The sequence below is a fragment of the Panulirus ornatus genome, chromosome 69 (assembly GCF_036320965.1).
Source record: "Panulirus ornatus isolate Po-2019 chromosome 69, ASM3632096v1, whole genome shotgun sequence".
In the NCBI taxonomy this organism is placed as follows: Eukaryota; Metazoa; Arthropoda; class Malacostraca; order Decapoda; family Palinuridae; genus Panulirus; species Panulirus ornatus.
The window spans coordinates 575,247-598,552 of NC_092292.1; the positions used below are offsets into that span (position 1 = coordinate 575,247).

General features: G+C 42.0%; 1 protein-coding gene across 3 annotated transcripts in view; it reads right to left on the bottom strand.

Moving 5' to 3' along the window:
* Pdk (pyruvate dehydrogenase kinase) overlaps window positions 1-23,306 on the bottom strand; it is a 355,431-nt gene that overhangs the window by 154,749 nt on the left and 177,376 nt on the right. For 2 of the 3 annotated variants that reach the window (XM_071660240.1, XM_071660238.1), the window contains exon 4: window positions 4,966-5,127. The exons of the other annotated variant lie outside the window; for it this stretch is intronic. In XM_071660240.1, coding sequence (XP_071516341.1) covers window positions 4,966-5,127 — 162 coding nt within the window. The remainder of the gene's footprint in view (window positions 1-4,965; window positions 5,128-23,306) is intronic. 3 annotated transcript variants of the gene reach the window in all.

The window sequence follows — 23,306 nt, forward strand, 5'->3', positions numbered from 1 at the left end:
CCCCATCCATAAACAAATTAAACAACCATGGAGACATCACACACCCCTCCCGCAAACCAACATTCACTGAGAACCAATCACTTTCCTCTCTTCCTACACGTACACATGCATTACATCCTCGATAAAAACTTTTCACTGCTTTTAACAACTTGCCTCCCACACTATATATTCTTAATACCTTCCACTGAGCATCTCTATCAACTCTATCATATGCCTTCTCCAGATTCATAAATGCTACATACAAATCCATTTGCTTTTCTAAGTATTTCTCACATACATTCTTCAAAGCAAACACCTGATCTACACATCCTCTACCACTTCTGAAACCACACTGCTCTTCCCCAATCTGATGCTCTGAACATGCCTTCACCCTCTCAATCAATACCCTCCCATATAATTTCCCACGACTACTCAACAAACTTATAACTCTGTAATTTGCCTTTGTAATTTGCCTTTGTACAATAGCACTATGCAAGCATTCCGCCAGTCCTCAGGCACCTCACCATGAGTCATACATACATTAAATAACCTTACCAACCAGTCAACAATACAGTCACCTTTTTTAATAAATTCCACTGCAATACCATCCAAACCCGCTGCCTTGCTGGCTTCCATCTTCCCAAAGCTTTTACTAACTCTTCTCTGTTTACTAAATCATTTTCCCTAACCCTCTCACTTTGCACACTACCTCGACCAAAACACCCTATATCTGCCACTCTATCAACAAACACATTCAACAAACCTTCAAAATACTCACTCCATCTCCTTCTCATATTAGCACTACTTGTTATCACCTCCCCATTTGCCCCCTTCACTGATGTTCCCATTCGTTCCCGTGTCTTATGCACTTTATTAACCTCCTTCCAAAACACCTTTTTATTCTCCCTAAAATTTAATGATACACTCTCACCCCAACTCTCATTTGCCCTCTTTTTCACCTCTTGCACCTTTCTCTTGACCTCTTGCCTCTTTCTTTTATACATCTCCCAACCATTTGCATTATTTCCCTGCAAAAATTGTCCAAATGCCTCTCTATTCTCTTTCACTAATAATCTTACTTCTTCATCCCACCACTCACTACCCTTTCTAATCAACCCATCTCCCACGCTTCTCATGCCACAAGCATCTTTTGCACAAGCCACCACTGCTTCCCTAAAAACATCCCATTCCTCCCCCACTCCCCTTACATCCTTTGTTCTCACCTTTTTCCATTCTGTACTCAGTCTCTCCTGGTACTTCCTCACACAAGTCTCCTTCCCAAGCTCACATACTCTCACCACTTTCTTCATCCCAACATTCTCTCTTCTTTTCTGAAAACCTCTACAAATCTTCACTTTCACCTTCACAAGATAATGATCAGACATCTCTCCAGTTGCACCTCTTAGTACATTAACATCCAAAAGTCTCTCTTTCGTGCGCCTATCAATTAACATGTAATCCAATAACGCTCTCTGGCCATCTTTCCTACTTACATACGTATACTTATGTATATCTCTCTTTTTAAACCTGGTATTCCCAATCACCAGTCCTTTTTCAGCACATAAATCTACAAGCTCTTCACCATTTCCATTTACACCACTGAACACCCAATTTACACCAATCATTCCCTCAACTGCCACATTACTCACCTTTGCATTCAAATCACCCATCACTATAACCCAGTCTTGTGCATCAAAACTACTAACACACTCAGCTGCTCCCAAAACACTTGTTTCTCATGATCTTTCTTCTCATGTCCAGGCGCATATGCACCAATAATCACCCATCTCTCTCCATCCACTTTCAGTTTTACCCATATCAATCTAGAGTTTACTTTCTTACACTCTATCACATACTCCCACAACTCCTGTTTCAGGAGTAGTGCTACTACTTCCCTTGCTCTCGTCCTCTCACTAACCCCTGACTTTACTCCCAAGATATTCTCAAACCACAATTCCCCTTTATCCTTGAGCTTCGTTTCACTCAGAGCCAAAACATCCAGGTTCCTTTCCTCAAACATACTACCTATCTCTCCTTTTTTCTCATCTTGGTTATATCCACACACATTTAGACACCCCAATCTGAGCCTTCGAGGAGGATGAGCACTCCCCGTGTGGCTCCTTCTTCTGTTTCCCCTATTAGAAAGTTAAAATACAAGGAGGGGAGGGTTTCTAGCCCCCCGCTCCCGTCCCATTTAGTCGTCTTCTACGACACGTGAGGAATGCATAGGAAGCATTCTTTCTCCCCTATCCCCAGAGATATATACATATATATTTTTTCATACTATTCGCTATTTCCCGCATTAGCGGGTAGCGTTAAGAACAGAGGACGGAGCCTTTGAAAGAATATCTTCACTTGGCCTCCTTCCCTGTTCCTCTTTTGGGAAATTAAAAAATGAGAGGGGAGGATTTCCAGCCTCCCACTCCCTCCCCTTTTAGTCACCTTCTACGACACGCAAGGAATACGTGGGAAGTATTCTTTCTCCCCTATCCCCAGCGACATATACATATATATACACATGTATATATCCATACTTGCTACCTTCATCCATTCCTATAGCCACCCCGTCACACACGAAATAGCATTCCCCCCCTCCAGTGAGGCAGCGCCAGGAACAGAGAAAAAGGCCACATTCGTTTACACTCAGTCTCTAGCTATCATATTTAATGCACTGAAACCACAGCTTCCTTTCCACACCCAGGTCCCACAGACCTTTCCATGGTTTACCCCAGGCGCTTCACATGCTCTGGTTCAATCCACTGACAGCACGTCGACCCCTGTATATCACTTCATTCCAATTCACTCTATTCCTTGCATGTCTTTCACCCTCCTGTACATTCGGGCCCCGATTGCTCAAAATCTTGTTCACTCCATCCTTCTATCTCCGATTTGGTCTCATGCTTCTCCTTCCCCCCACCTCTGACACAGATATCTTCTTTGCCAATCCTTCCTCACTCATTCTCTCCATGGAAACAAACCCTTTCAACATACCCTCTTCTGCTCTCTCAACCACACTCTTTTTATTACCACACATCTCTCTTACCTTTTCATTACTTACTTGATGAAACCACCTCACACCACATATTGTCCTCAAACATTTCATTTCCAACACATCCACTCTCCTCCACACAACCCTATCAATAGCCCATGCCTCGCAAGCGTATAATATTGTTGGAACCACTATTCCTTCAAACATACCCTTTTTTTTGTCTCCGAGATAACGTTCTCGCCTTCCACACATTCTTCAACGCTCCCAGTACCTTCACTCCCTCCCCCATCCTGTGAATCACTTCCGCTTCCATGGTTCCATCCACTGCTAAGTCCACTCCCAGATATCTAAAACACCTCACTTCCTACAGTTTTTCTCCCTTCAAACTTACCTCCCAATTGTCCCTCAACCCTACCAAACCTAATAACCTTGCTTTTATTCACATTTACTCTCAACTTTCTTTTTTCACACACTTTACCAAACACAGTCACCAACTTCTGCAGTTTCTTATCCATATTAGCCACCAATGCTGTATCATCAGCAAACAACAACTAACACTTCCTAAGCCCTCTCATCCACATCAGACCTTCCCTCTCTCCAAAACTTTTGCATTCACCTCCCTAACCACCCCATCCATAAACAAATTAAACAACCATGGAGACATCACGCACCCCTGCCACAAACCAGTTGAGTTTAATGCCTCAAGACCCAGTTTTTACCCATTTCAATTGAAAATTACACAAAGCTTTCCTCTCCTTCAACGCTTCTATAATTTCATATCTTGACTCAATGAACATATTTGGTATCTGGTACATCATCCACATAATCATGGAAACTGCACATTAAAGAAACAATTAAGTCTGCCTGTAAAAAACTGCATGTCCTGTTTAAATGTCAAAATTTCTTCTCCTCCAAACAGTTGCTCCTTTTATATAAAGGATTGATCCATCCTTGTATAGGGTATTGTTCTCACATCTGGGACAGTTGTAGCTCTGCATCCTTACCTGACAGAGTTGAGTTGAGAGCACTGCGACTTATCAACTCTCCCAGGCTAACTTCAAAACTTGACTCACTTGCCCTATGTCACAAAGTTGGTTCACTTTCCCTCTTCTATACATACTACTTTGTTGTTTTTTTTTGCCCCCAAGAGCTGGCTTCCTGTGTGCCCCCACTACTAGCTAGACCATGCAATACCCCAGAAAGCTGCTGTATATGATTATTATGTAGCCGTTGGCAATTCAAGGGTGGACAATTTTCATTCCCTACATCTTGAAGCTTTGGAACTCTCTACCCCCTCATATCTTTCCCAAAAACTAAGATCTGGCACTTTTTAGAAGATAGGTTCCTCCAAAATTCCTAACACTTTTCTTTGTCTCTTCTTTTTCCTCTGTATTAACCCCTTTATATTCAATTAAGGCCTGGCCATGATGTGGACTTTGTCCATGACTGGAGACTCCAACATAAAAGAAAAACTAAAAGGGTAATAATGAAGATTATGGAAGATATATAGGTAAAGGTGCAAATCAAAAATATCATCAATAAAATAAATGAGAATGAGAATCTGTGTTATAGTTAGATAGACAGAAAGAAGAACTTTGGTAAAATACAATCAATTCTTTTTCTTTATCATGTAACAGCAATGAATAATAGTATTAGAGCTAAATAGAGCTTCAATGCTATGGAAAGATGACACAAAATCTAACATATAAAAGAATGGAAAACAATATGGAAAGAATGGTAAATATTATAACTATTTAGTAAAATAAGAAACAGGGTTGAATAATCAAATCATACTTTTAAAAAATATTTAACAAACTATGTTCCAATAACTGTCACATAACAAAACTGCATGGTTAAGCAAAAACTTTTCAACCTTATCTTTTAAGTTATGCAATTTATAGAATAGTAAAACTGGTTAATAATACACGGAGCAATAAGTTCACATGTACTGAACCTTTCATGCAATGTGCAAAATTACAAGAAACTTTAAAACCTACCATTATGATACTTGAGAACAAGTTCTGGAGAGGCAAGGTAATACTGGTCACAAAGAAAACGGGCGTTGGAATATGCATCTTCTATAACCCGAACAACATCACAGTGGGGATCAATACATCCTATATGATTTTGTGCATGGACTCCTTCACCAAACAATATTGCTGAAACACATAATCAAAACTATTCTTAGAGTCTTTTTAGTAATCCTTGTACAACAAAATAATTTTCTATATCTTATATATATATATATATATATATATATATATATATATATATATATATATATATATATATACATATATATATATATATATATATATATATATATATATATATATATATATATATATATATATATATATATATATATATATATCATTATACATAATTGCTGTTTCCTGCATCAGAGAGGTTGTGCCAGGAAACAGACAAAGAATGGCCCTTGCATTCATATACATACATACATATATACATAAATGCCCACATATATATATATATCCCTGGGGATACGGGAGAAAGAATACTTCCCACGTATTCCTTCCGTGTCGTAGAAGGCGACTAAAAGGGAAGGGAGCGGGGGGCTGGAAATCCTCCCCTCTCGTTTTTTTTTAGTTTTCCAAAAGAAGGAACAGAGAAGGGGGCTAGGTGAGGATATTCCCTCAGAGGCCCAGTCCTCTGTTCTTAACGCTACCTTGCTAACGCGGGAAAAGGCGAATAGTTTGAAAGAAAGAAAATATATATATATATATATATATATATATATATATATATATATATATATATATATATTATCTTGTGGAGGCTAAGGTGAAGATTTGTATGGGTTTTCAGAAAAGAAGAGTAAATGTTGGGGTGAAGAGGGTGGTGAGAGTAAGTGAGCTTGAGAAGGAGACCTGTGTGAGGAAGTACCAGGAGAGACTGAGTACAGAATGGAAAAAGGTGAGAACAATGGAAGTAAGGGGAGTGGGGGAGGAATGGGATGTATTTAGGGAATCAGTGATGGATTGCGCAAAAGATGCTTGTGGCATGAGAAGAGTGGGAGGTGGGTTGATTAGAAAGGGTAGTGAGTGGTGGGATGAAGAAGTAAGAGTATTAGTGAAAGAGAAGAGAGAGGCATTTGGACGATTTTTGCAGGGAAAAAATGCAATTGAGTGGGAGATGTATAAAAGAAAGAGACAGGAGGTCAAGAGAAAGGTTCAAGAGGTGAAAAAAAGGGCAAATGAGAGTTGGGGTGAGAGAGTATCATTAAATTTTAGGGAGAATAAAAAGATGTTCTGGAAGGAGGTAAATAAAGTGCGTAAGACAAGGGAGCAAATGGGAACTTCAGTGAAGGGCGCAAATGGGGAGGTGATAACAAGTAGTGGTGATGTGAGAAGGAGATGGAGTGAGTATTTTGAAGGTTTGTTGAATGTGTTTGATGATAGAGTGGCAGATATAGGGTGTTTTGGTCGAGGAGGTGTGCAAAGTGAGAGGGTTAGGGAAAATGATTTGGTAAACAGAGAAGAGGTAGTGAAAGCTTTGCGGAAGATGAAAGCCGGCAAGGCAGCAGGTTTGGATGGTATTGCAGTGGAATTTATTAAAAAAGGGGGTGACTGTATTGTTGACTGGTTGGTAAGGTTATTTAATGTATGTATGACTCATGGTGAGGTGCCTGAGGATTGGCGGAATGCGTGCATAGTGCCATTGTACAAAGGCAAAGGGGATAAGAGTGAGTGCTCAAATTACAGAGGAATAAGTTTGTTGAGTATTCCTGGTAAATTATATGGGAGGGTATTGATTGAGAGGGTGAAGGCATGTACAGAGCATCAGATTGGGGAAGAGCAGTGTGGTTTCAGAAGTGGTAGAGGATGTGTGGATCAGGTGTTTGCTTTGAAGAATGTATGTGAGAAATACTTAGAAAAGCAAATGGATTTGTATGTAGCATTTATGGATCTGGAGAAGGCATATGATAGAGTTGATAGAGATGCTCTGTGGAAGGTATTAAGAATATATGGTGTGGGAGGCAAGTTGTTAGAAGCAGTGAAAAGTTTTTATCGAGGATGTAAGGCATGTGTACGTGTAGGAAGAGAGGAAAGTGATTGGTTCTCAGTGAATGTAGGTTTGCGGCAGGGGTGTGTGATGTCTCCATGGTTGTTTAATTTGTTTATGGATGGGGTTGTTAGGGAGGTAAATGCAAGAGTTTTGGAAAGAGGGGCAAGTATGAAGTCTGTTGGGGATGAGAGAGCTTGGGAAGTGAGTCAGTTGTTGTTCGCTGATGATACAGCGCTGGTGGCTGATTCATGTGAGAAACTGCAGAAGCTGGTGACTGAGTTTCGTAAAGTGTGTGGAAGAAGAAAGTTAAGAGTAAATGTGAATAAGAGCAAGGTTATTAGGTACAGTAGGGTTGAGGGTCAAGTCAATTGGGAGGTGAGTTTGAATGGAGAAAAACTGGAGGAAGTGAAGTGTTTTAGATATCTGGGAGTGGATCTGGCAGCGGATGGAACCATGGAAGCGGAAGTGGATCATAGGGTGGGGGAGGGGGCGAAAATTCTGGGGGCCTTGAAGAATGTGTGGAAGTCGAGAACATTATCTCGAAAGCAAAAATGGGTATGTTTGAAGGAATAGTGGTTCCAACAATGTTGTATGGTTGCGAGGCGTGGGCTATGGATAGAGTTGTGCGCAGGAGGATGGATGTGCTGGAAATGAGATGTTTGAGGACAATGTGTGGTGTGAGGTGGTTTGATCGAGTGAGTAACGTAAGGGTAAGAGAGATGTGTGGAAATAAAAATAGCGTCGTTGAGAGAGCAGAAGAGGGTGTTTTGAAGTGGTTTGGGCACATGGAGAGGATGAGTGAGGAAAGATTGACCAAGAGGATATATGTGTCGGAGGTGGAGGGAACAAGGAGAAGAGGGAGACCAAATTGGAGGTGGAAAGATGGAGTGAAAAAGATTTTGTGTGATCGGGGCCTGAACATGCAGGAGGGTGAAAGGAGGGCAAGGAATAGAGTGAATTGGAGCGATGTGGTATACCGGGGTTGACATGCTGTCAGTGGATTCAATCAAGGCATGTGAAGCGTCTGGGGTAAGCCATGGAAAGCTGTGTAGGTATGTATATTTGCGTGTGTGTAGGTATGTATATTTGCGTGTGTGGACGTATGTATATACATGTGTATGGGGGGGTTGGGCCATTACTTTCGTCTGTTTCCTTGCACTACCTCGCAAACACAGGAGACAGCGACAAAGTATAATAATATATAAAAAGAAATATATATATATATATATATATATATATATATATATATATATATATATATATATATATATATATAGATATATATATATATATATATATATATATATATATATATATATATATATATATATATATATATATATTATATGTATACATTTGTTTATGGATGGGGTTGTTAGGGAGGTGAATGCAAGAGTTTTGGAAAGAGGGGCAAGTATGAAGTCTGTTGTGGATGAGAGAGCTTGGGAAGTGAGTCAGTTGTTGTTCGCTGATGATACAGCGCTGGTGGCTGATTCATGTGAGAAACTGCAGAAGCTGGTGACAGAGTTTGGTAAAGTGTGTGAAAGAAGAAAGTTGAGAGTAAATGTGAATAAGAGCAAGGTAATTAGGTACAGTAGGGTTGAGGGTCAAGTCAATTGGGAGGTAAGTTTGAATGGAAAAAATCTGGAGGAAGTAAAGTGTTTTAGATATCTGGGAGTGGATCTGGCAGCGGATGGAACGATGGAAGCGGAAGTGGATCATAGGGTGGGGGAGGAGGCGAAAATCCTGGGAGCCTTGAAGAATGTGTGGAAGTCATGAACATTGTCTCGGAAAGCAAAAATGGGTATGTTTGAAGGAATAGAGGTTCCAACAATGTTGTATGGTTACGCGGCGTGGGCTATGGATAGAGTTGTGCGCAGGAGGATGGATGTGCTGGAAATGAGATGTTTGAGGACAATGTGTGGTGTGAGGTGGTTTGATCGAGTAAGTAACGTAAGGGTAAGAGAGATATATGGAAATAAAAAGAGCGTGGTTGAGAGAGCAGAAGAGGGTGTTTTGAAATGGTTTGGGCACATGGAGAGAATGAGTGAGGAAAGATTCACCAAGAGGATATATGTGTCGGAGGTGGAGGGAACGAGGAGAAGTGGGAGACCAAATTGGAGGTGAAAAGATGGAGTGAAAAAGATTTTCTGTGATCGGGGCCCGAACATGCAGGAGGGTGAAAGGAGGGCAAGGAATAGAGTGAATTGGATCGATGTGGTATACCGGGGTTGACGTGCTGTCAGTGGATTGAATCAGGGCATGTGAAGCGTCTGGGGTAAACCATGGAAAGCTGTGTAGGTATGTATATTTGCGTGTGTGGACGTATGTATATACATGTGTATGGGGGTGGGTTGGGCCATTTCTTTCGTCTGTTTCCTTGCGCTACCTCACAAACGCGGGAGACAGCGACAAAGCAAAAAGGGGAGTGGGCGAGGAATGGGATGTATTTAGGTAATCAGTGATGGATTGCGCAAAAGATGCTTGTGGCATGAGAAGAGTGGGAGGTGGGTTGATTAGAAAGGGTAGTGAGTGGTGGGATGAAGAAGTAAGAGTATTAGTGAAAGAGAAGAGAGAGGCATTTGGACGATTTTTGCAGGGAAAAAATGCAATTGAGTGGGAGACGTATAAAAGAAAGAGACAGGAGATCAAGAGAAAGGTGCAAGAGGTGAAAAAAAGGGCAAATGAGAGTTGGGGTGAGAGAGTATCATTAAATTTTAGGGAGAATAAAAAGATGTTCTGGAAGGAGGTAAATAAAGTGCGTAAGACAAGGGAGCAAATGGGAACTTCAGTGAAGGGCGCAAATGGGGAGGTGATAACAAGTAGTGGTGATGTGAGAAGGAGATGGAGTGAGTATTTTGAAGGTTTGTTGAATGTGTTTGATGATAGAGTGGCAGATATAGGGTGTTTTGGTCGAGGTGGTGTGCAAAGTAAGAGGGTTAGGGAAAATGATTTGGTAAACAGAGAAGAGGTAGTAAAAGCTTTGCGGAAGATGAAAGCCGGCAAGGCAGCAGGTTTGGATGGTATTGCAGTGGAATTTATAAAAAAAAGGGGGTGACTGTATTGTTGACTGGTTGGTAAGGTTATTTAATGTATGTATGACTCATGGTGAGGTGCCTGAGGATTGGCGGAATGCGTGCATAGTGCCATTGTACAAAGGCAAAGGGGATAAGAGTGAGTGCTCAAATTACAGAGGTATAAGTTTGTTGAGTATTCCTGGTAAATTATATGGGAGGGTATTGATTGAGAGGGTGAAGGCATGTACAGAGCATCAGATTGGGGAAGAGCAGTGCGGTTTCAGAAGTGGTAGAGGATGTGTGGATCAGGTGTTTGCTTTGAAGGATGTATGTGAGAAATACTTAGAAAAGCAAATGAATTTGTATGTAGCATTTATGGATCTGGAGAAGGCATATGATAGAGTTGATAGAGATGCTCTGTGGAAGGTATTAAGAATATATGGTGTGGGAGGCAAGTTGTTAGAAGCAGTGAAAAGTTTTTATCGAGGATGTAAGGCATGCGTACATGTAGGAAGAGAGGAAAGTGATTGGTTCTCAGTGAATGTAGGTTTGCGGCAGGGGTGTGTGATGTCTCCATGGTTGTTTAATTTGTTTATGGATGGGGTTGTTAGGGAGGTGAATGCAAGAGTTTTGGAAAGAGGGGCAAGTATGAAGTCTGTTGGGGATGAGAGAGCTTGGGAAGTGAGTCAGTTGTTGTTCGCTGATGATACAGCGCTGGTGGCTGATTCATGTGAGAAACTGCAGAAGCTGGTGACAGAGTTTGGTAAAGTGTGTGAAAGAAGAAAGTTAAGAGTAAATGTGAATAAGAGCAAGGTTATTAGGTACAGTAGGGTTGAGGGTCAAGTCAATTGGGAGGTGAGTTTGAATGGAGAAAAACTGGAGGAAGTGAAGTGTTTTAGATATCTGGGAGTGGATCTGGCAGCGGATGCAACCATGGAAGCGGAAGTGGATCATAGGGTGGGGGAGGTAGCGAAAATTCTGGGAGCCTTGAAGAATGTGTGGAAGTCGAGAACATTATCTCGGAAAGCAAAAATGGGTATGTTTGAAGGAATAGTGGTTCCAACAATGTTGTATGGTTGCGAGGCGTGGACTATGGATAGAGTTGTGCGCAGGAGGATGGATGTGCTGGAAATGATATGTTTGAGGACAATGTGTGGTGTGAGGTGGTTTGATCGAGTAAGTAACGTAAGGGTAAGAGAGATGTGTGGAAATAAAAAGAGCGTGGTTGAGGGAGCAGAAGAGGGTGTTTTGAAATGGTTTGGTCACATGGAAAGAATGAGTGAGGAAAGATGGACCAAGAGGATATACGTGTCAGGGGTGGAGGGAACGAGGAGAAGAGGGAGACCAAATTGGAGGTGGAAAGATGGAGTGAAAAAGATTTTGTGTGATTGGGGCCTGAACATGCAGGAGGGTGAAAGGAGGGCAAGGAATAGAGTGAATTGGAGCGATGTGGTATACCGGGGTTGACGTGCTGTCAGTGGATTGAATCAGGGCATGTGAAGCATCTGGGGTAAACCATGGAAAGCTGTGTAGGTATGTATATTTGCGTGTGTGGACGTATGTATATACATGTGTATGGGGGTGGGTTGGGCCATTTCTTTCATCTGTTTCCTTGCGCTACCTCGCAAACGCGGGAGACAGCAACAAAGCAAAAAAAAAAGAAAAAAAAAAATATATATGTGTGTGTGTCGGAGGTGGAGGGAACGAGAAGTGGGAGACCAAATTGGAGGTGGAAAGATGGAGTGAAAAAGATTTTGAGAGATCGGGGCCTGAACATGCAGGAGGCTGAAAGGCGGGCAAGGAATAGAGTGAATTGGATCGATGTGGTATACTGGGGTTGACATGCTGTCAGTGGATTGAATCAGGGCATGTGAAGCTTCTAGGGTAAACCATTATAAGTTCTGTGGAGCCTGGATGTGGAAAGGGAGCTGTGGTTTCAGGCATTATTGCATGACAGCTAGAAACTGAGTGTGAACGAATGGGGCCTTTGTTGTCTTTTCCTAGCGCTACCTCGCACACATGAGGGGGAAGGGGGATAGTATTCCATGTGTGGCGAGGTGGCGATGGGAATGAATAAAGGCAGACAGTGTGAATTGTGTGCATGAGTATATATGTATGTGTCTGTGTGTGTATATATATATGTGTACATTGAGATGTATAGGTATGTATATTTGCGTGTGTGGACGTGTATGTATATACATGTATATGGGGGTGGGTTGGGCCATTTCTTTTGTCTGTTTCCTTGCGCTACCTCGCAAACACAGGAGACAGCGACAAAGCAAAAAAAAAAGAAAAAAAAAAAAATATATATATATATATATATATATATATATATATATATATATATATATATATATATGTATATATATATATATATATATATATATATATATTAGGGAAGAGCGGTGTGGTTTTAGAAGTGGTAGAGGATGTGTGGATCAGGAGTTTGCTTTGAAGAATGTATGTGAGAAATACTTAGAAAAGCAAATGGATTTCTATGTAGCATTTATGGATCTGGAGAAGGCATATGATAGAGTTGATAGAGATGCTCTGTGGAAGGTATTAAGAATATATGGTGTGGGAGGCAAGTTGTTAGAAGGAGTGAAAAGTTTTTATCGAGGATGTAAGGCATGTGTACGAGTAGGAAGAGAGGAAAGTGATTGGTTATCAGTGAACGTAAGTTTGCGGCAGGGGTGTGTGATGTCTCCATGGTTGTTTAATTTGTTTATGGATGGGGTTGTTAGGGAGGTGAATGCAAGGATTTTGGAAAGAGGGGCAAGTATGCAGTCTGTTGTGGATGAGAGAGCTTGGGAAGTGAGTCAGTTGTTGTTCGCTGATGATACAGCGCTGGTGGCTGATTCATGTGAGAAACTGCAGAAGCTGGTGACTGAGTTTGGTAAAGTGTGTGAAAGAAGAAAGTTGAGTAAATGTGAATAAGAGCAAGGTTATTAGGTACAGTAGGGTCAAGTCAATTGGGAGGTATGTTTGAATGGAGAAAAACTGGAGGAAGTGAAGTGTTTTAGATATCTGGGAGTGGATTTGGCAGCGAATGGAACCATGGAAGCGGAAGTGAATCATAGGGTGGGGGAGGGGGTGAAAATTCTGGGAGCCTTGAAGAATGTGTGGAAGTCGAGAACATTATCTTGGAAAGCAAAAATGGGTATGTTTGAAGGAATAGTGGTTCCAACAATGTTGTATGGTTGCGAGGCGTGGACTATGGATAGAGTTGTGCGCAGGAGGGTGGATGTGCTGGAAATGAGATGTTTGAGGACAATATGTGGTATGAGTTGATTTGATCGAGTAAGTAATAATAGGGTAAGAGAAATGTGTGGTAGTAAAAAGAGTGTGGTTGAGAAAGCAGAAGAGGGTGTTTTGAAATGGTTTGGTCACATGGAGAGAATGAGTGAGGAAAAATTGACCAAGAGGATACATGTGTCAGAGGTGGAGGGAATGACAAGTGGAGACCAAATTGGAGGTGGAAAGATGGAGTGAAAAAGATTATGAATGATTGGGGCCTGAACATGCAGGAGGGTGAAAGGCGTGCAAGGAATAGAGTGAATTGGAACGATGTGGTATACCGGGGTTGATGTGCTGTCAATGGATTGAACCAGGGCATGTGATGCATCTGGGATAAACCATGGAAAGTTCTGTGGGGCCTGGATGTGGAAAGGGAGATGTGGTTTCGGTGCATTATTACATGACAGCTAGAGAATGAGTGTGAACCAATGGGGCCTTTGTTGTCTTCCTAGCACTACCTCGCGCAAATGAGGGGGGAGGGGGTTGTTATTTCATGTGTGACAGGGTGGCGATGGGAATGAATAAAGGCAGACTATGAATTATGTACATGTGTATATATTTATATGTCTGTGTGTATATACATGTATACGTTGAAATGTATAGGTATGTATATTTGTGTGTGTGGATGTGTATGTATATACATGTGTATGTGGGTGGGTTGGGCCATTCTTTCGTCTGTTTCCTTGCGCTACCTCGCTTACACAGGAGACAGCAACAAAGCAAAATAATAATAAAAAAAATGCAAGGCAGCAGGTTTGGATGGTATTGCAGTGGAATATATTAAAAAAGGGGGTGACTGTATTACTGACTGGTTGGTAAGGTTATTTAATGTATGTATGACTCATGGTGAGGTGCCTGAGGATTGGCAGAATGCGTGCATAGTGCCATTGTACAAAGGCAAAGGGGACAAAGGTGAGTGCTCAAATTACAGAGGTATAAGTTTGTTGAGTATTCCTGGGAAATTATATGGGAGGGTATTGATTGAGAGGGTGAAGGCATGTACAGAGCATCAGACTGAGGAAGAGCAGTGTGGTGTGAGAAGAGGTAGAGGATGTGTGGATCAGGTGTTTGCTTTGAAGAATGTATGTGAGAAATACTTAGAAAAGCAAATGGATTTCTATGTAGCATTTATGGATCTGGAGAAGGCATACGATAGAGTTGATAGAGATGCTCTGTGGAAGATATGAAAAATATATATGGTATGGGAGGCAAGTTGTTAGAAGCAGTGAAAAGTTTTTATCGAGGACGTAAGGCATGTGTACATGTAGGAAGAAAGGAAAGTGATTGGTTCTCAGTGAATGTAGGTTTGAGGCAGGGGTGTGTGATGTCTCCATGGTTGTTTAATTTGTTTATGGATGGGGTTGTTAGGGAGGTGAATGCAAGAGTTTTGGAAAGAGGGGCAAGTATGCAGTCTGTTGTGGATGAGAGAGCTTGGGAAGTGAGTCAGTTGTTGTTCGTTGATGATACAGCACTGGTGGCTGATTCGGGTGAGAAACTGCAGAAACTGGTGACTGAGTTTGGTAAAGTGTGTGAAAGACGAAAGTTGAGAGTAAATGTGAATAAGAGCAAGGTTATTAGGTACAGTAGGGTTGAGGGTCAAGTCAATTGGGAGGTAAGTTTGAATGGAGAAAAACTGGAGGAAGTGAAGTGTTTTGGATATCTGGGAGTGGATTTGACAGCGGATGGAACCACAGAAACGGAAGTGAATCATAGGGTGGGGTTAGGGGCGAAAATTCTGGGAGCGTTGAAGAATGTGTGGAAGTCGAGAACATTATCTCCGAAAGCAAAAATGGCTATGTTTGAAGGAATAGTGGTTCCAACAATATTGTATAGTTGCGAGGAGTGGGCTATTGACAGAGTTGTGCGCAGGAGGGTGGATGTGCTGCAAATGAGATGTTTGAGGACAATAAGCAGTGTGAGGTGGTTTGATCTCTTCCTATATATATATATTTTTTTTCTTTTTTTTTTGCTTTGTCGGTCTCCCGCGTTTGCGAGGTAGCGCAAGGAAACAGACAAAAGAAATGGCTCAACCCACCCCCATACACATGTATATACATACGTCCACACACGCAAATATACATACCTACACAGCTTTCCATGGTTTACCCCAGACGCTTCACATGCCCCGATTCAATCCACTGACAGCACGTCAACCCCAGTATACCACATCGCTCCAATTCACTCTATTCCTTGCCCTCCTTTCACCCTCCTGCATGTTCAGGCCCCAATCACACAAAATCTTTTTCACTCCATCTTTCCACCTCCAATTTGGTCTCCCTCTTCTCCTCGTTCCCTCCACCTATGACACATATATCCTCTTGGTCAATCTTTCCTCACTCATTCTCTCCATGTGCCCAAACCATTTCAAAACACCCTCTTCTGCTCTCTCAACCACGCTCTTTTTATTTCCACACATCTCTCTTACCCTTACGTTACTTACTCGATCAAACCACCTCACACCACATATTGTCCTCAAACATCTCATTTCCAGCACATCCATCCTCCTGCGCACAACTCTATCCATAGCCCACGCCTCGCAACCATACAACATTGTTGGAACCACTATTCCTTCAAACATACCCATTTTTGCTTTCCGAGATAATGTTCTCGACTTCCACACATTCTTCAAGGCTCCCAGAATTTTCGCCCCCTCCCCCACCCTATGATCCACTTCCACTTCCATGGTTCCATCCGCTGCCAGATCCACTCCCAGATATCTAAAACACTTCACTTCCTCCAGTTTTTCTCCATTCAAACTCACCTTCCAATTGACTTGACCCTCAACCCTACTGTACCTAATAACCTTGCTCTTATTCACTTTTACTCTTAACTTTCTTCTTTCACACACTTTACCAAACTCAGTCACCAGCTTCTGCAGTTTCTCACATGAATCAGCCACCAGCGCTGTATCATCAGCGAACAACAACTGACTCACTTCCCAAGCTCTCTCATCCCCAACAGACTTCATACTTGCCCCTCTTTCCAAAACTCTTGCATTCACCTCCCTAACAACCCCATCCATAAACAAATTAAACAACCATGGAGACATCACACACCCCTGCCGCAAACCTACATTCACTGAGAACCAATCACTTTCCTCTCTTCCTACGCGTACACATGCCTTACATCCTCGATAAAAACTTTTCACTGCTTCTAACAACTTGCCTCCCACACCATATATTCTTAATACCTTCCACAGAGCATCTCTATCAACTCTATCATATGCCTTCTCCAGATCCATAAATGCTACATACAAATCCATTTGCTTTTCTAAGTATTTCTCACATACATTCTTCAAAGCAAACACCTGATCCACACATCCTCTACCACTTCTGAAACCACACTGCTCTTCCCTAATCTGATGCTCTGTACATGCCTTCACCCTCTCAATCAATACCCTCCCATATAATTTACCAGGAATACTCAACAAACTTATACCTCTGTAATTTGAGCACTCACTCTTATCCCCTTTGCCTTTGTACAATGGCACTATGCACGCATTCCGCCAATCCTCAGGCACCTCACCGTGAGTCATACATACATCAAATAACCTTACCAACCAGTCAACAATACAGTCACCCCCTTTTTTAATAAATTCCACTGCAATACCATCCAAACCTGCTGCCTTGCCGGTTTTCATCTTCCGCAAAGCTTTTACTACCTCTTCTCTATTTACCAAATCATTTTCCCTAACCCTCTCACTTTGCACACCACCTCGACCAAAACACCCTATATCTGCCACTCTATCATCAAACACATTCAACAAACCTTCAAAATACTCACTCCATCTCCTTCTCACATCACCACTACTTGTTATCACCTCCCCATTTGCACCCTTCACTGAAGTTCCCATTTGCTCCCTTGTCTTACGCACTTTATTTACCTCCTTCCAGAACATCTTTTTATTCTCCCTAAAATTTAATGATACTCTCTCACCCCAACTCTCATTTCCCCTTTTTTTCACCTCTTGCACCTTTCTCTTGACCTCCTGCCTCTTTCTTTTATACGTCTCCCACTCAACTGCATTTTTTGCCTGCAAAAATCGTCCAAATGCCTCTCTCTTCTCTTTCACTAATACTCTTACTTCTTCATCCCACCACTCACTACCCTTTCTAATCAACCCACCTCCCACTCTTCTCATGCCACAAGCATCTTTTGCGCAATCCATCACTGATTCCCTAAATACATCCCATTCCTCCCCCACTCCCCTTACTTCCATTGTTCTCACCTTTTTCCATTCTGTACTCAGTCTCTCCTGGTACTTCCTCACACAAGTCTCCTTCCCAAGCTCACCACCCTCTTCACCCCAACATTCACTCTTTTTTTCTGAAAACCCATACAAATCTTCACCTTAGCCTCCACAAGATAATGATCAGACATCCCTCCAGTTGCACCTCTCAGCACATTAACATCCAAAAGTCTCTCTTTCGCGCGCCTGTCAATTAACACGTAATCCAACTGAAAGTTGATGGAGAGAGATGGGTGATTATTGGTGCATATGCACCTGGGCATGAGAAGAAAGATCATGAGAGGCAAGTGTTTTGGGAGCAGCTGAATGAGTGTGTTAGTGGTTTTGATGCACGAGACCGGGTTATAGTGATGGGTGATTTGAATGCAAAGGTGAGTAACGTGGCAGTTGAGGGAATAATTGGTATACATGGGGTGCTCAGTGTTGTAAATGGAAATGGTGAAGAGCTTGTAGATTTATGTGCTGAAAAAGGACTGATGATTGGGAATACCTGGTTTAAAAAGCGAGATATACATAAGTATACTTATGTAAGTAGGATATATATATATATATATATATATATATATATATATATATATATATATATATATATATATATATATATCTCGAGGATGTAAGGCATGTGTACGTGTAGGAAGAGAGGAAAGTGATTGGTTCTCAGTAAATGTAGGTTTGCGGCAGGGGTGTGTGATGTCTCCATGGTTGTTTAATTTGTTTATGGAGGTAAATGCAAGAGTTTTGGAAAGAGGAGCAAGTATGAAGTCTGTTGGGGATGAGAGAGCTTGGGAAGTGAGTCAGTTGTTGTTCGCTGATGATACAGCGCTGGTGGCTGATTCATGTGAGAAACTGCAGAAGCTGGTGACTGAGTTTGGTAAAGTGTGTGAAAGAAGAAAGTTAAGAGTAAATGTGAATAAGAGCAAGGTTATTAGGTACAGTAGGGTTGAGGGTCAAGTCAATTGGGAGGTAAGTTTGAATGGAGAAAAACTGGAGGAAGTACAGTGTTTTAGATATCTGGGAGTGGATCTGGCAGCGGATGGAACCATGGAAGCGGAAGTGGATCATAGGGTGGGGGAGGGGGCGAAACTTCTGGGTGCCTTGAAGAATGTGTGGAAGTCGAGAACATTATCTCAGAAAGCAAAAATGGGTATGTTTGAAGGAATAGTGGTTCCAAGAATGTTGTATGGTTGCGAGGCGTGGGCTATGGATAGAGTTGTGCGCAGGAGGATGGATGTGCTGGAAATGAGATATTTGAGGACAATGTGTGGTGTGAGGTGGTTTGATCGAGTAAGTAACGTAAGGGTATGAGAGATGTGTGGATATAAAAAGAGCGTGGTTGAGAGAGCAGAAGAGGGTGTTTTGAAATGGTTTGGGTACATGGAGAGAATGAGTGAGGAAAGATTGACCAAGAGGATATGTGTGTTGGAGGTGGAGGGAACGAGAAGTGGGAGACCAAATTGGAGGTGGAAAGATGGAGTGAAAAAGATTTTGTGTGATCGGGGCCTGAACATGCAGGAGGGTGAAAGGAGGGCAAGGAATAGAGTGAATTGGATCGATGTGGTATACCAGGGTTGACGTGCTGTCAGTGGATTGAATCAGGCTATGTGAAGCGTCTGGGTTAAACCATGGAAAGCTGTGTAGGTATGTATATTTGCGTGTGTGGACGTATGTATATACATGTGTATGGGGGTGGGTTGGGCCATTTCTTTCGTCTGTTTCCTTGCGCTACCTCGCAAACGCGGGAGACAGCGACAAAGCAGAAAAAAAAAAAAAATATATATATATATATATATATATATATATATATATATATATATATATATATATATATATATATATATATACTTTATATATATATATACATATACTTTATATATATATATATATATATATATATATATACTTTCACCCTCTTGCATGTTCAGGCCCCGATCACACAAAATCTTTTTCACTCCATCTTTCCACCTCCAATTTGGTCTCCCTCTTCTCCTTGTTCCCTCCACCTCCGACACATATATCCTCTTGGTCAATCTTTCCTCACTCATCCTCTCCATGTGCCCAAACCACTTCAAAACACCCTCTTCTGCTCTCTCAACCACGCTCTTTTTATTTCCACACATCTCTCTTACCCTTACGTTACTCACTCGATCAAACCACCTCACACCACACATAGTATATATATGTGTATGGGGGGGGTTGGGCCATTTCTTTCGTCTGTTTCCTTGCGCTACCTCGCAAACGCGGGAGACAGCGACAAAGTATAATAAATAAATATAAAATAAATATGTATATATATATATATATATATATATATATATATATATATATATATATATATATATATATTTATTTTATATTTATTTCTTATACTTTGTCGCTGTCTCCCGCGTTTGCGAGGTAGCGCAAGGAAACAGACGAAAGAAATGGCCCAACCCCCCCCCATACACATGTATATACATACGTCCACACACGCAAATATACATACCTACACAGCTTTCCATGGTTTACCCCAGACGCTTCACATGCCTTGATTCAATCCACTGACAGCACGTCAGCCCCGGTATACCACATCGCTCCAATTCACTCTATTCCTTGCCCTCCTTTCACCCTCCTGCATGTTCAGGCCCCGATCACACAAAATCTTTTTCACTCCATCTTTCAACCTCCAATTTGGTCTCCCTCTTCTCCTTGTTCCCTCCACCTCCGACACATATATCCTCTTGGTCAATCTTTCCTCACTCATCCTCTCCATGTGCCCAAACCACTTCAAAACACCCTCTTCTGCTCTCTCAACCACGCTCTTTTTATTTCCACACATCTCTCTTACCCTTACGTTACTCACTTGATCAAACCACCTCACACCACACATTGTCCTCAAACATCTCATTTCCAGCACATCCATCCTCCTGCGCACAACTCTATCCATAGCCCACGCCTCGCAACCATACAACATTGTTGGAACCACTATTCCTTCAAACATACCCATTTTTGCTTTCCGAGATAATGTTCTCGACTTCCACACATTCTTCAAGGCCCCCAGAATTTTCGCCCCCTCCCCCACCCTATGATCCACTTCCGCTTCCATGGTTCCATCCGCTGCCAGATCCACTCCCAGATATCTAAAACACTTCACTTCCTCCAGTTTTTCTCCATTCAAACTCACCTCCCAATTGACTTGACCCTCAACCCTACTGTACCTAATAACCTTGCTCTTATTCACATTTACTCTTAACTTTCTTCTTCCACACACTTTACCAATCTCAGTCACCAGCTTCTGCAGTTTCACACATGAATCAGCCACCAGCGCTGTGTCATCAGCGAACAACAACTGACTCACTTCCCAAGCTCTCTCATCCCCAACAGACTTCATACTTGCCCCTCTTTCCAAAACTCTTGCATTTACCTCCCTAACAACCCCATCCATAAACAAATTAAACAACCATGGAGACATCACACACCCCTGCCGCAAACCTACATTCACTGAGAACCAATCACTTTCCTCTCTTCCTACACGTACACATGCCTTACATCCTCGATAAAAACTTTTCACTGCTTCTAAAAACTTGCCTCCCACACCATATATTCTTAATACCTTCCACAGAGCATCTCTATCAACTCTATCATATGCCTTCTCCAGATCCATAAATGCTACATACAAATCCATATTGTTAGGGAGGTGAATGCAAGAGTTTTGGAAAGAGGGGCAAGTATGCAAGTCTGTTGTGGATGAGAGAGCTTGGGAAGTGAGTCAGTTGTTGTTCGCTGATGATACAGCGCTGGTGGCCGATTCATGTAAGAAACTGCAGAAGCTGGTGACTGAGTTTGGTAAAGTGTGTGAAAGAAGAAATTTAAGAGTAAATGTGAATAAGAGCAAGGTTATTAGGTACAGTAGGATTGAGGGTCAAGTCAATTGGGAGGTGAGTTTGAATGGAGAAAAGCTGGAGGAAGTGAAGTGTTTTAGATATCTGGGAGTGGATCTGGCAGCGGATGGAACCATGGAAGCGGAAGTGAATCATAGGGTGGAGGAGGGAGCGAAAATTCTGGGAGCCTTGAAGAATGTTTGGAAGTCGAGAACACTATCTCGGAAAGCAAAAATGGGTATGTTTGAAGGAATAGTGGTTCCAACAGTGTTGTATGGTTGCAAGGCGTGGGCTATGGATAGAGTTGTGCGCAGGAGGGTGGATGTGCTGGAAATGAGATGTTTGAGGACAATATGTGGTGTGAGGTGGTTTGATCGAGTAAGTAATGTAAGGGTGAGAGAGATGTGTGGAAATAAAAAGAGTGTGGTTGAGAGAGCAGAAGAGGGTGTTTTGAAATGGTTTGGTCACATGGAGAGAATGAGTGGGGAAAGATTGACCAAGAAGATATATGTGTCAGAGGTGGAGGGAACGAGGAGAAGTGGGAGACCAAATTGGAGGTGGAAAGAAGGAGTGAAAAAGATTTTGAGTGATCGGGGCCTGAACATGCAGGAGGGTGAAAGGCATGCAAGGAATAGAGTGAATTGGAACGATGTGGTATACCGGGGTCGACGTGCTGTCAATGGATTGAACCAGGGCATGTGACGCGTCTGGGGTAAACCATGCAAAGTGTGTGGGGCCTGGATGTGGAAAGGGAGCTGTGGTTTCGGTGCATTATTACATGACAGCTAGAGACTGAGTGTGAACGAATGGGGCCTTTGGTGTTTTTCCTAGCGCTACTTCGCACACATGAGGGGGGAGGGGATTGTTATTCCATGTGTGGCGGGGTGGCGATGGGAACAAATAAAGGCAGACAGTATGAATTATGTACATGTGTATATATGTATATGTCTGTGTGTGTATATATATGTGTACATTGAGATGTATAGGTATGTATATTGTGCGTGTGTGGACTTGTATGTATATACATGTGTATGTGGGCGGGTTGGGCCATTCTTTCATCTGTTTCCTTGCGCTACCTCGCTAACGCGGGAGACAGCGACAAAGCAAAATAAATAATAAAAAAATAAATAAATATATATATATATATATATATATAAAGGGGATAAGAGTGAGTGCTCAAATTACAGAGGTATAAGTTTGTTGAGTATTCCTGGTAAATTATATGGGAGGGTATTGATTGAGAGGGTGAAGGCATGTACAGAGCATCAGATTGGGGAAGAGCAGTGCGGTTTCAGAAGTGGTAGAGGATGTGTGGATCAGGTGTTTGCTTTGAAGAATGTATGTGAGAAATACTTAGAAAAGCAAATGGATTTGTATGTAGCATTTATGGATCTGGAGAAGGCATATGATAGAGTTGATAGAGATGCTCTGTGGAAGGTATTAAGAATATATGGTGTGGGAGGCAAGTTGTTAGAAGCAGTGAAAAGTTTTTATCGAGGATGTAAGGCATGTGTACGTGTAGGAAGAGAGGAAAGTGATTGGTTCTCAGTGAACGTAGGTTTGCGGCAGGGGTGTGTGATGTCTCCATGGTTGTTTAATTTGTTTATGGATGGGGTTGTTAGGGAGGTAAATGCAAGAGTCCTGGAAAGAGGGGCAAGTATGAAGTCTGTTGGGGATGAGAGAGCTTGGGAAGTGAGTCAGTTGTTGTTCGCTGATGATACAGCACTGGTGGCTGATTCATGTGAGAAACTGCAGAAGCTGGTGACTGAGTTTGGTAAAGTGTGTGGAAGAAGAAAGTTAAGAGTAAATGTGAATAAGAGCAAGGTTATTAGGTACAGTAGGGGTGAGGGTCAAGTCAATTGGGAGGTGAGTTTGAATGGAGAAAAACT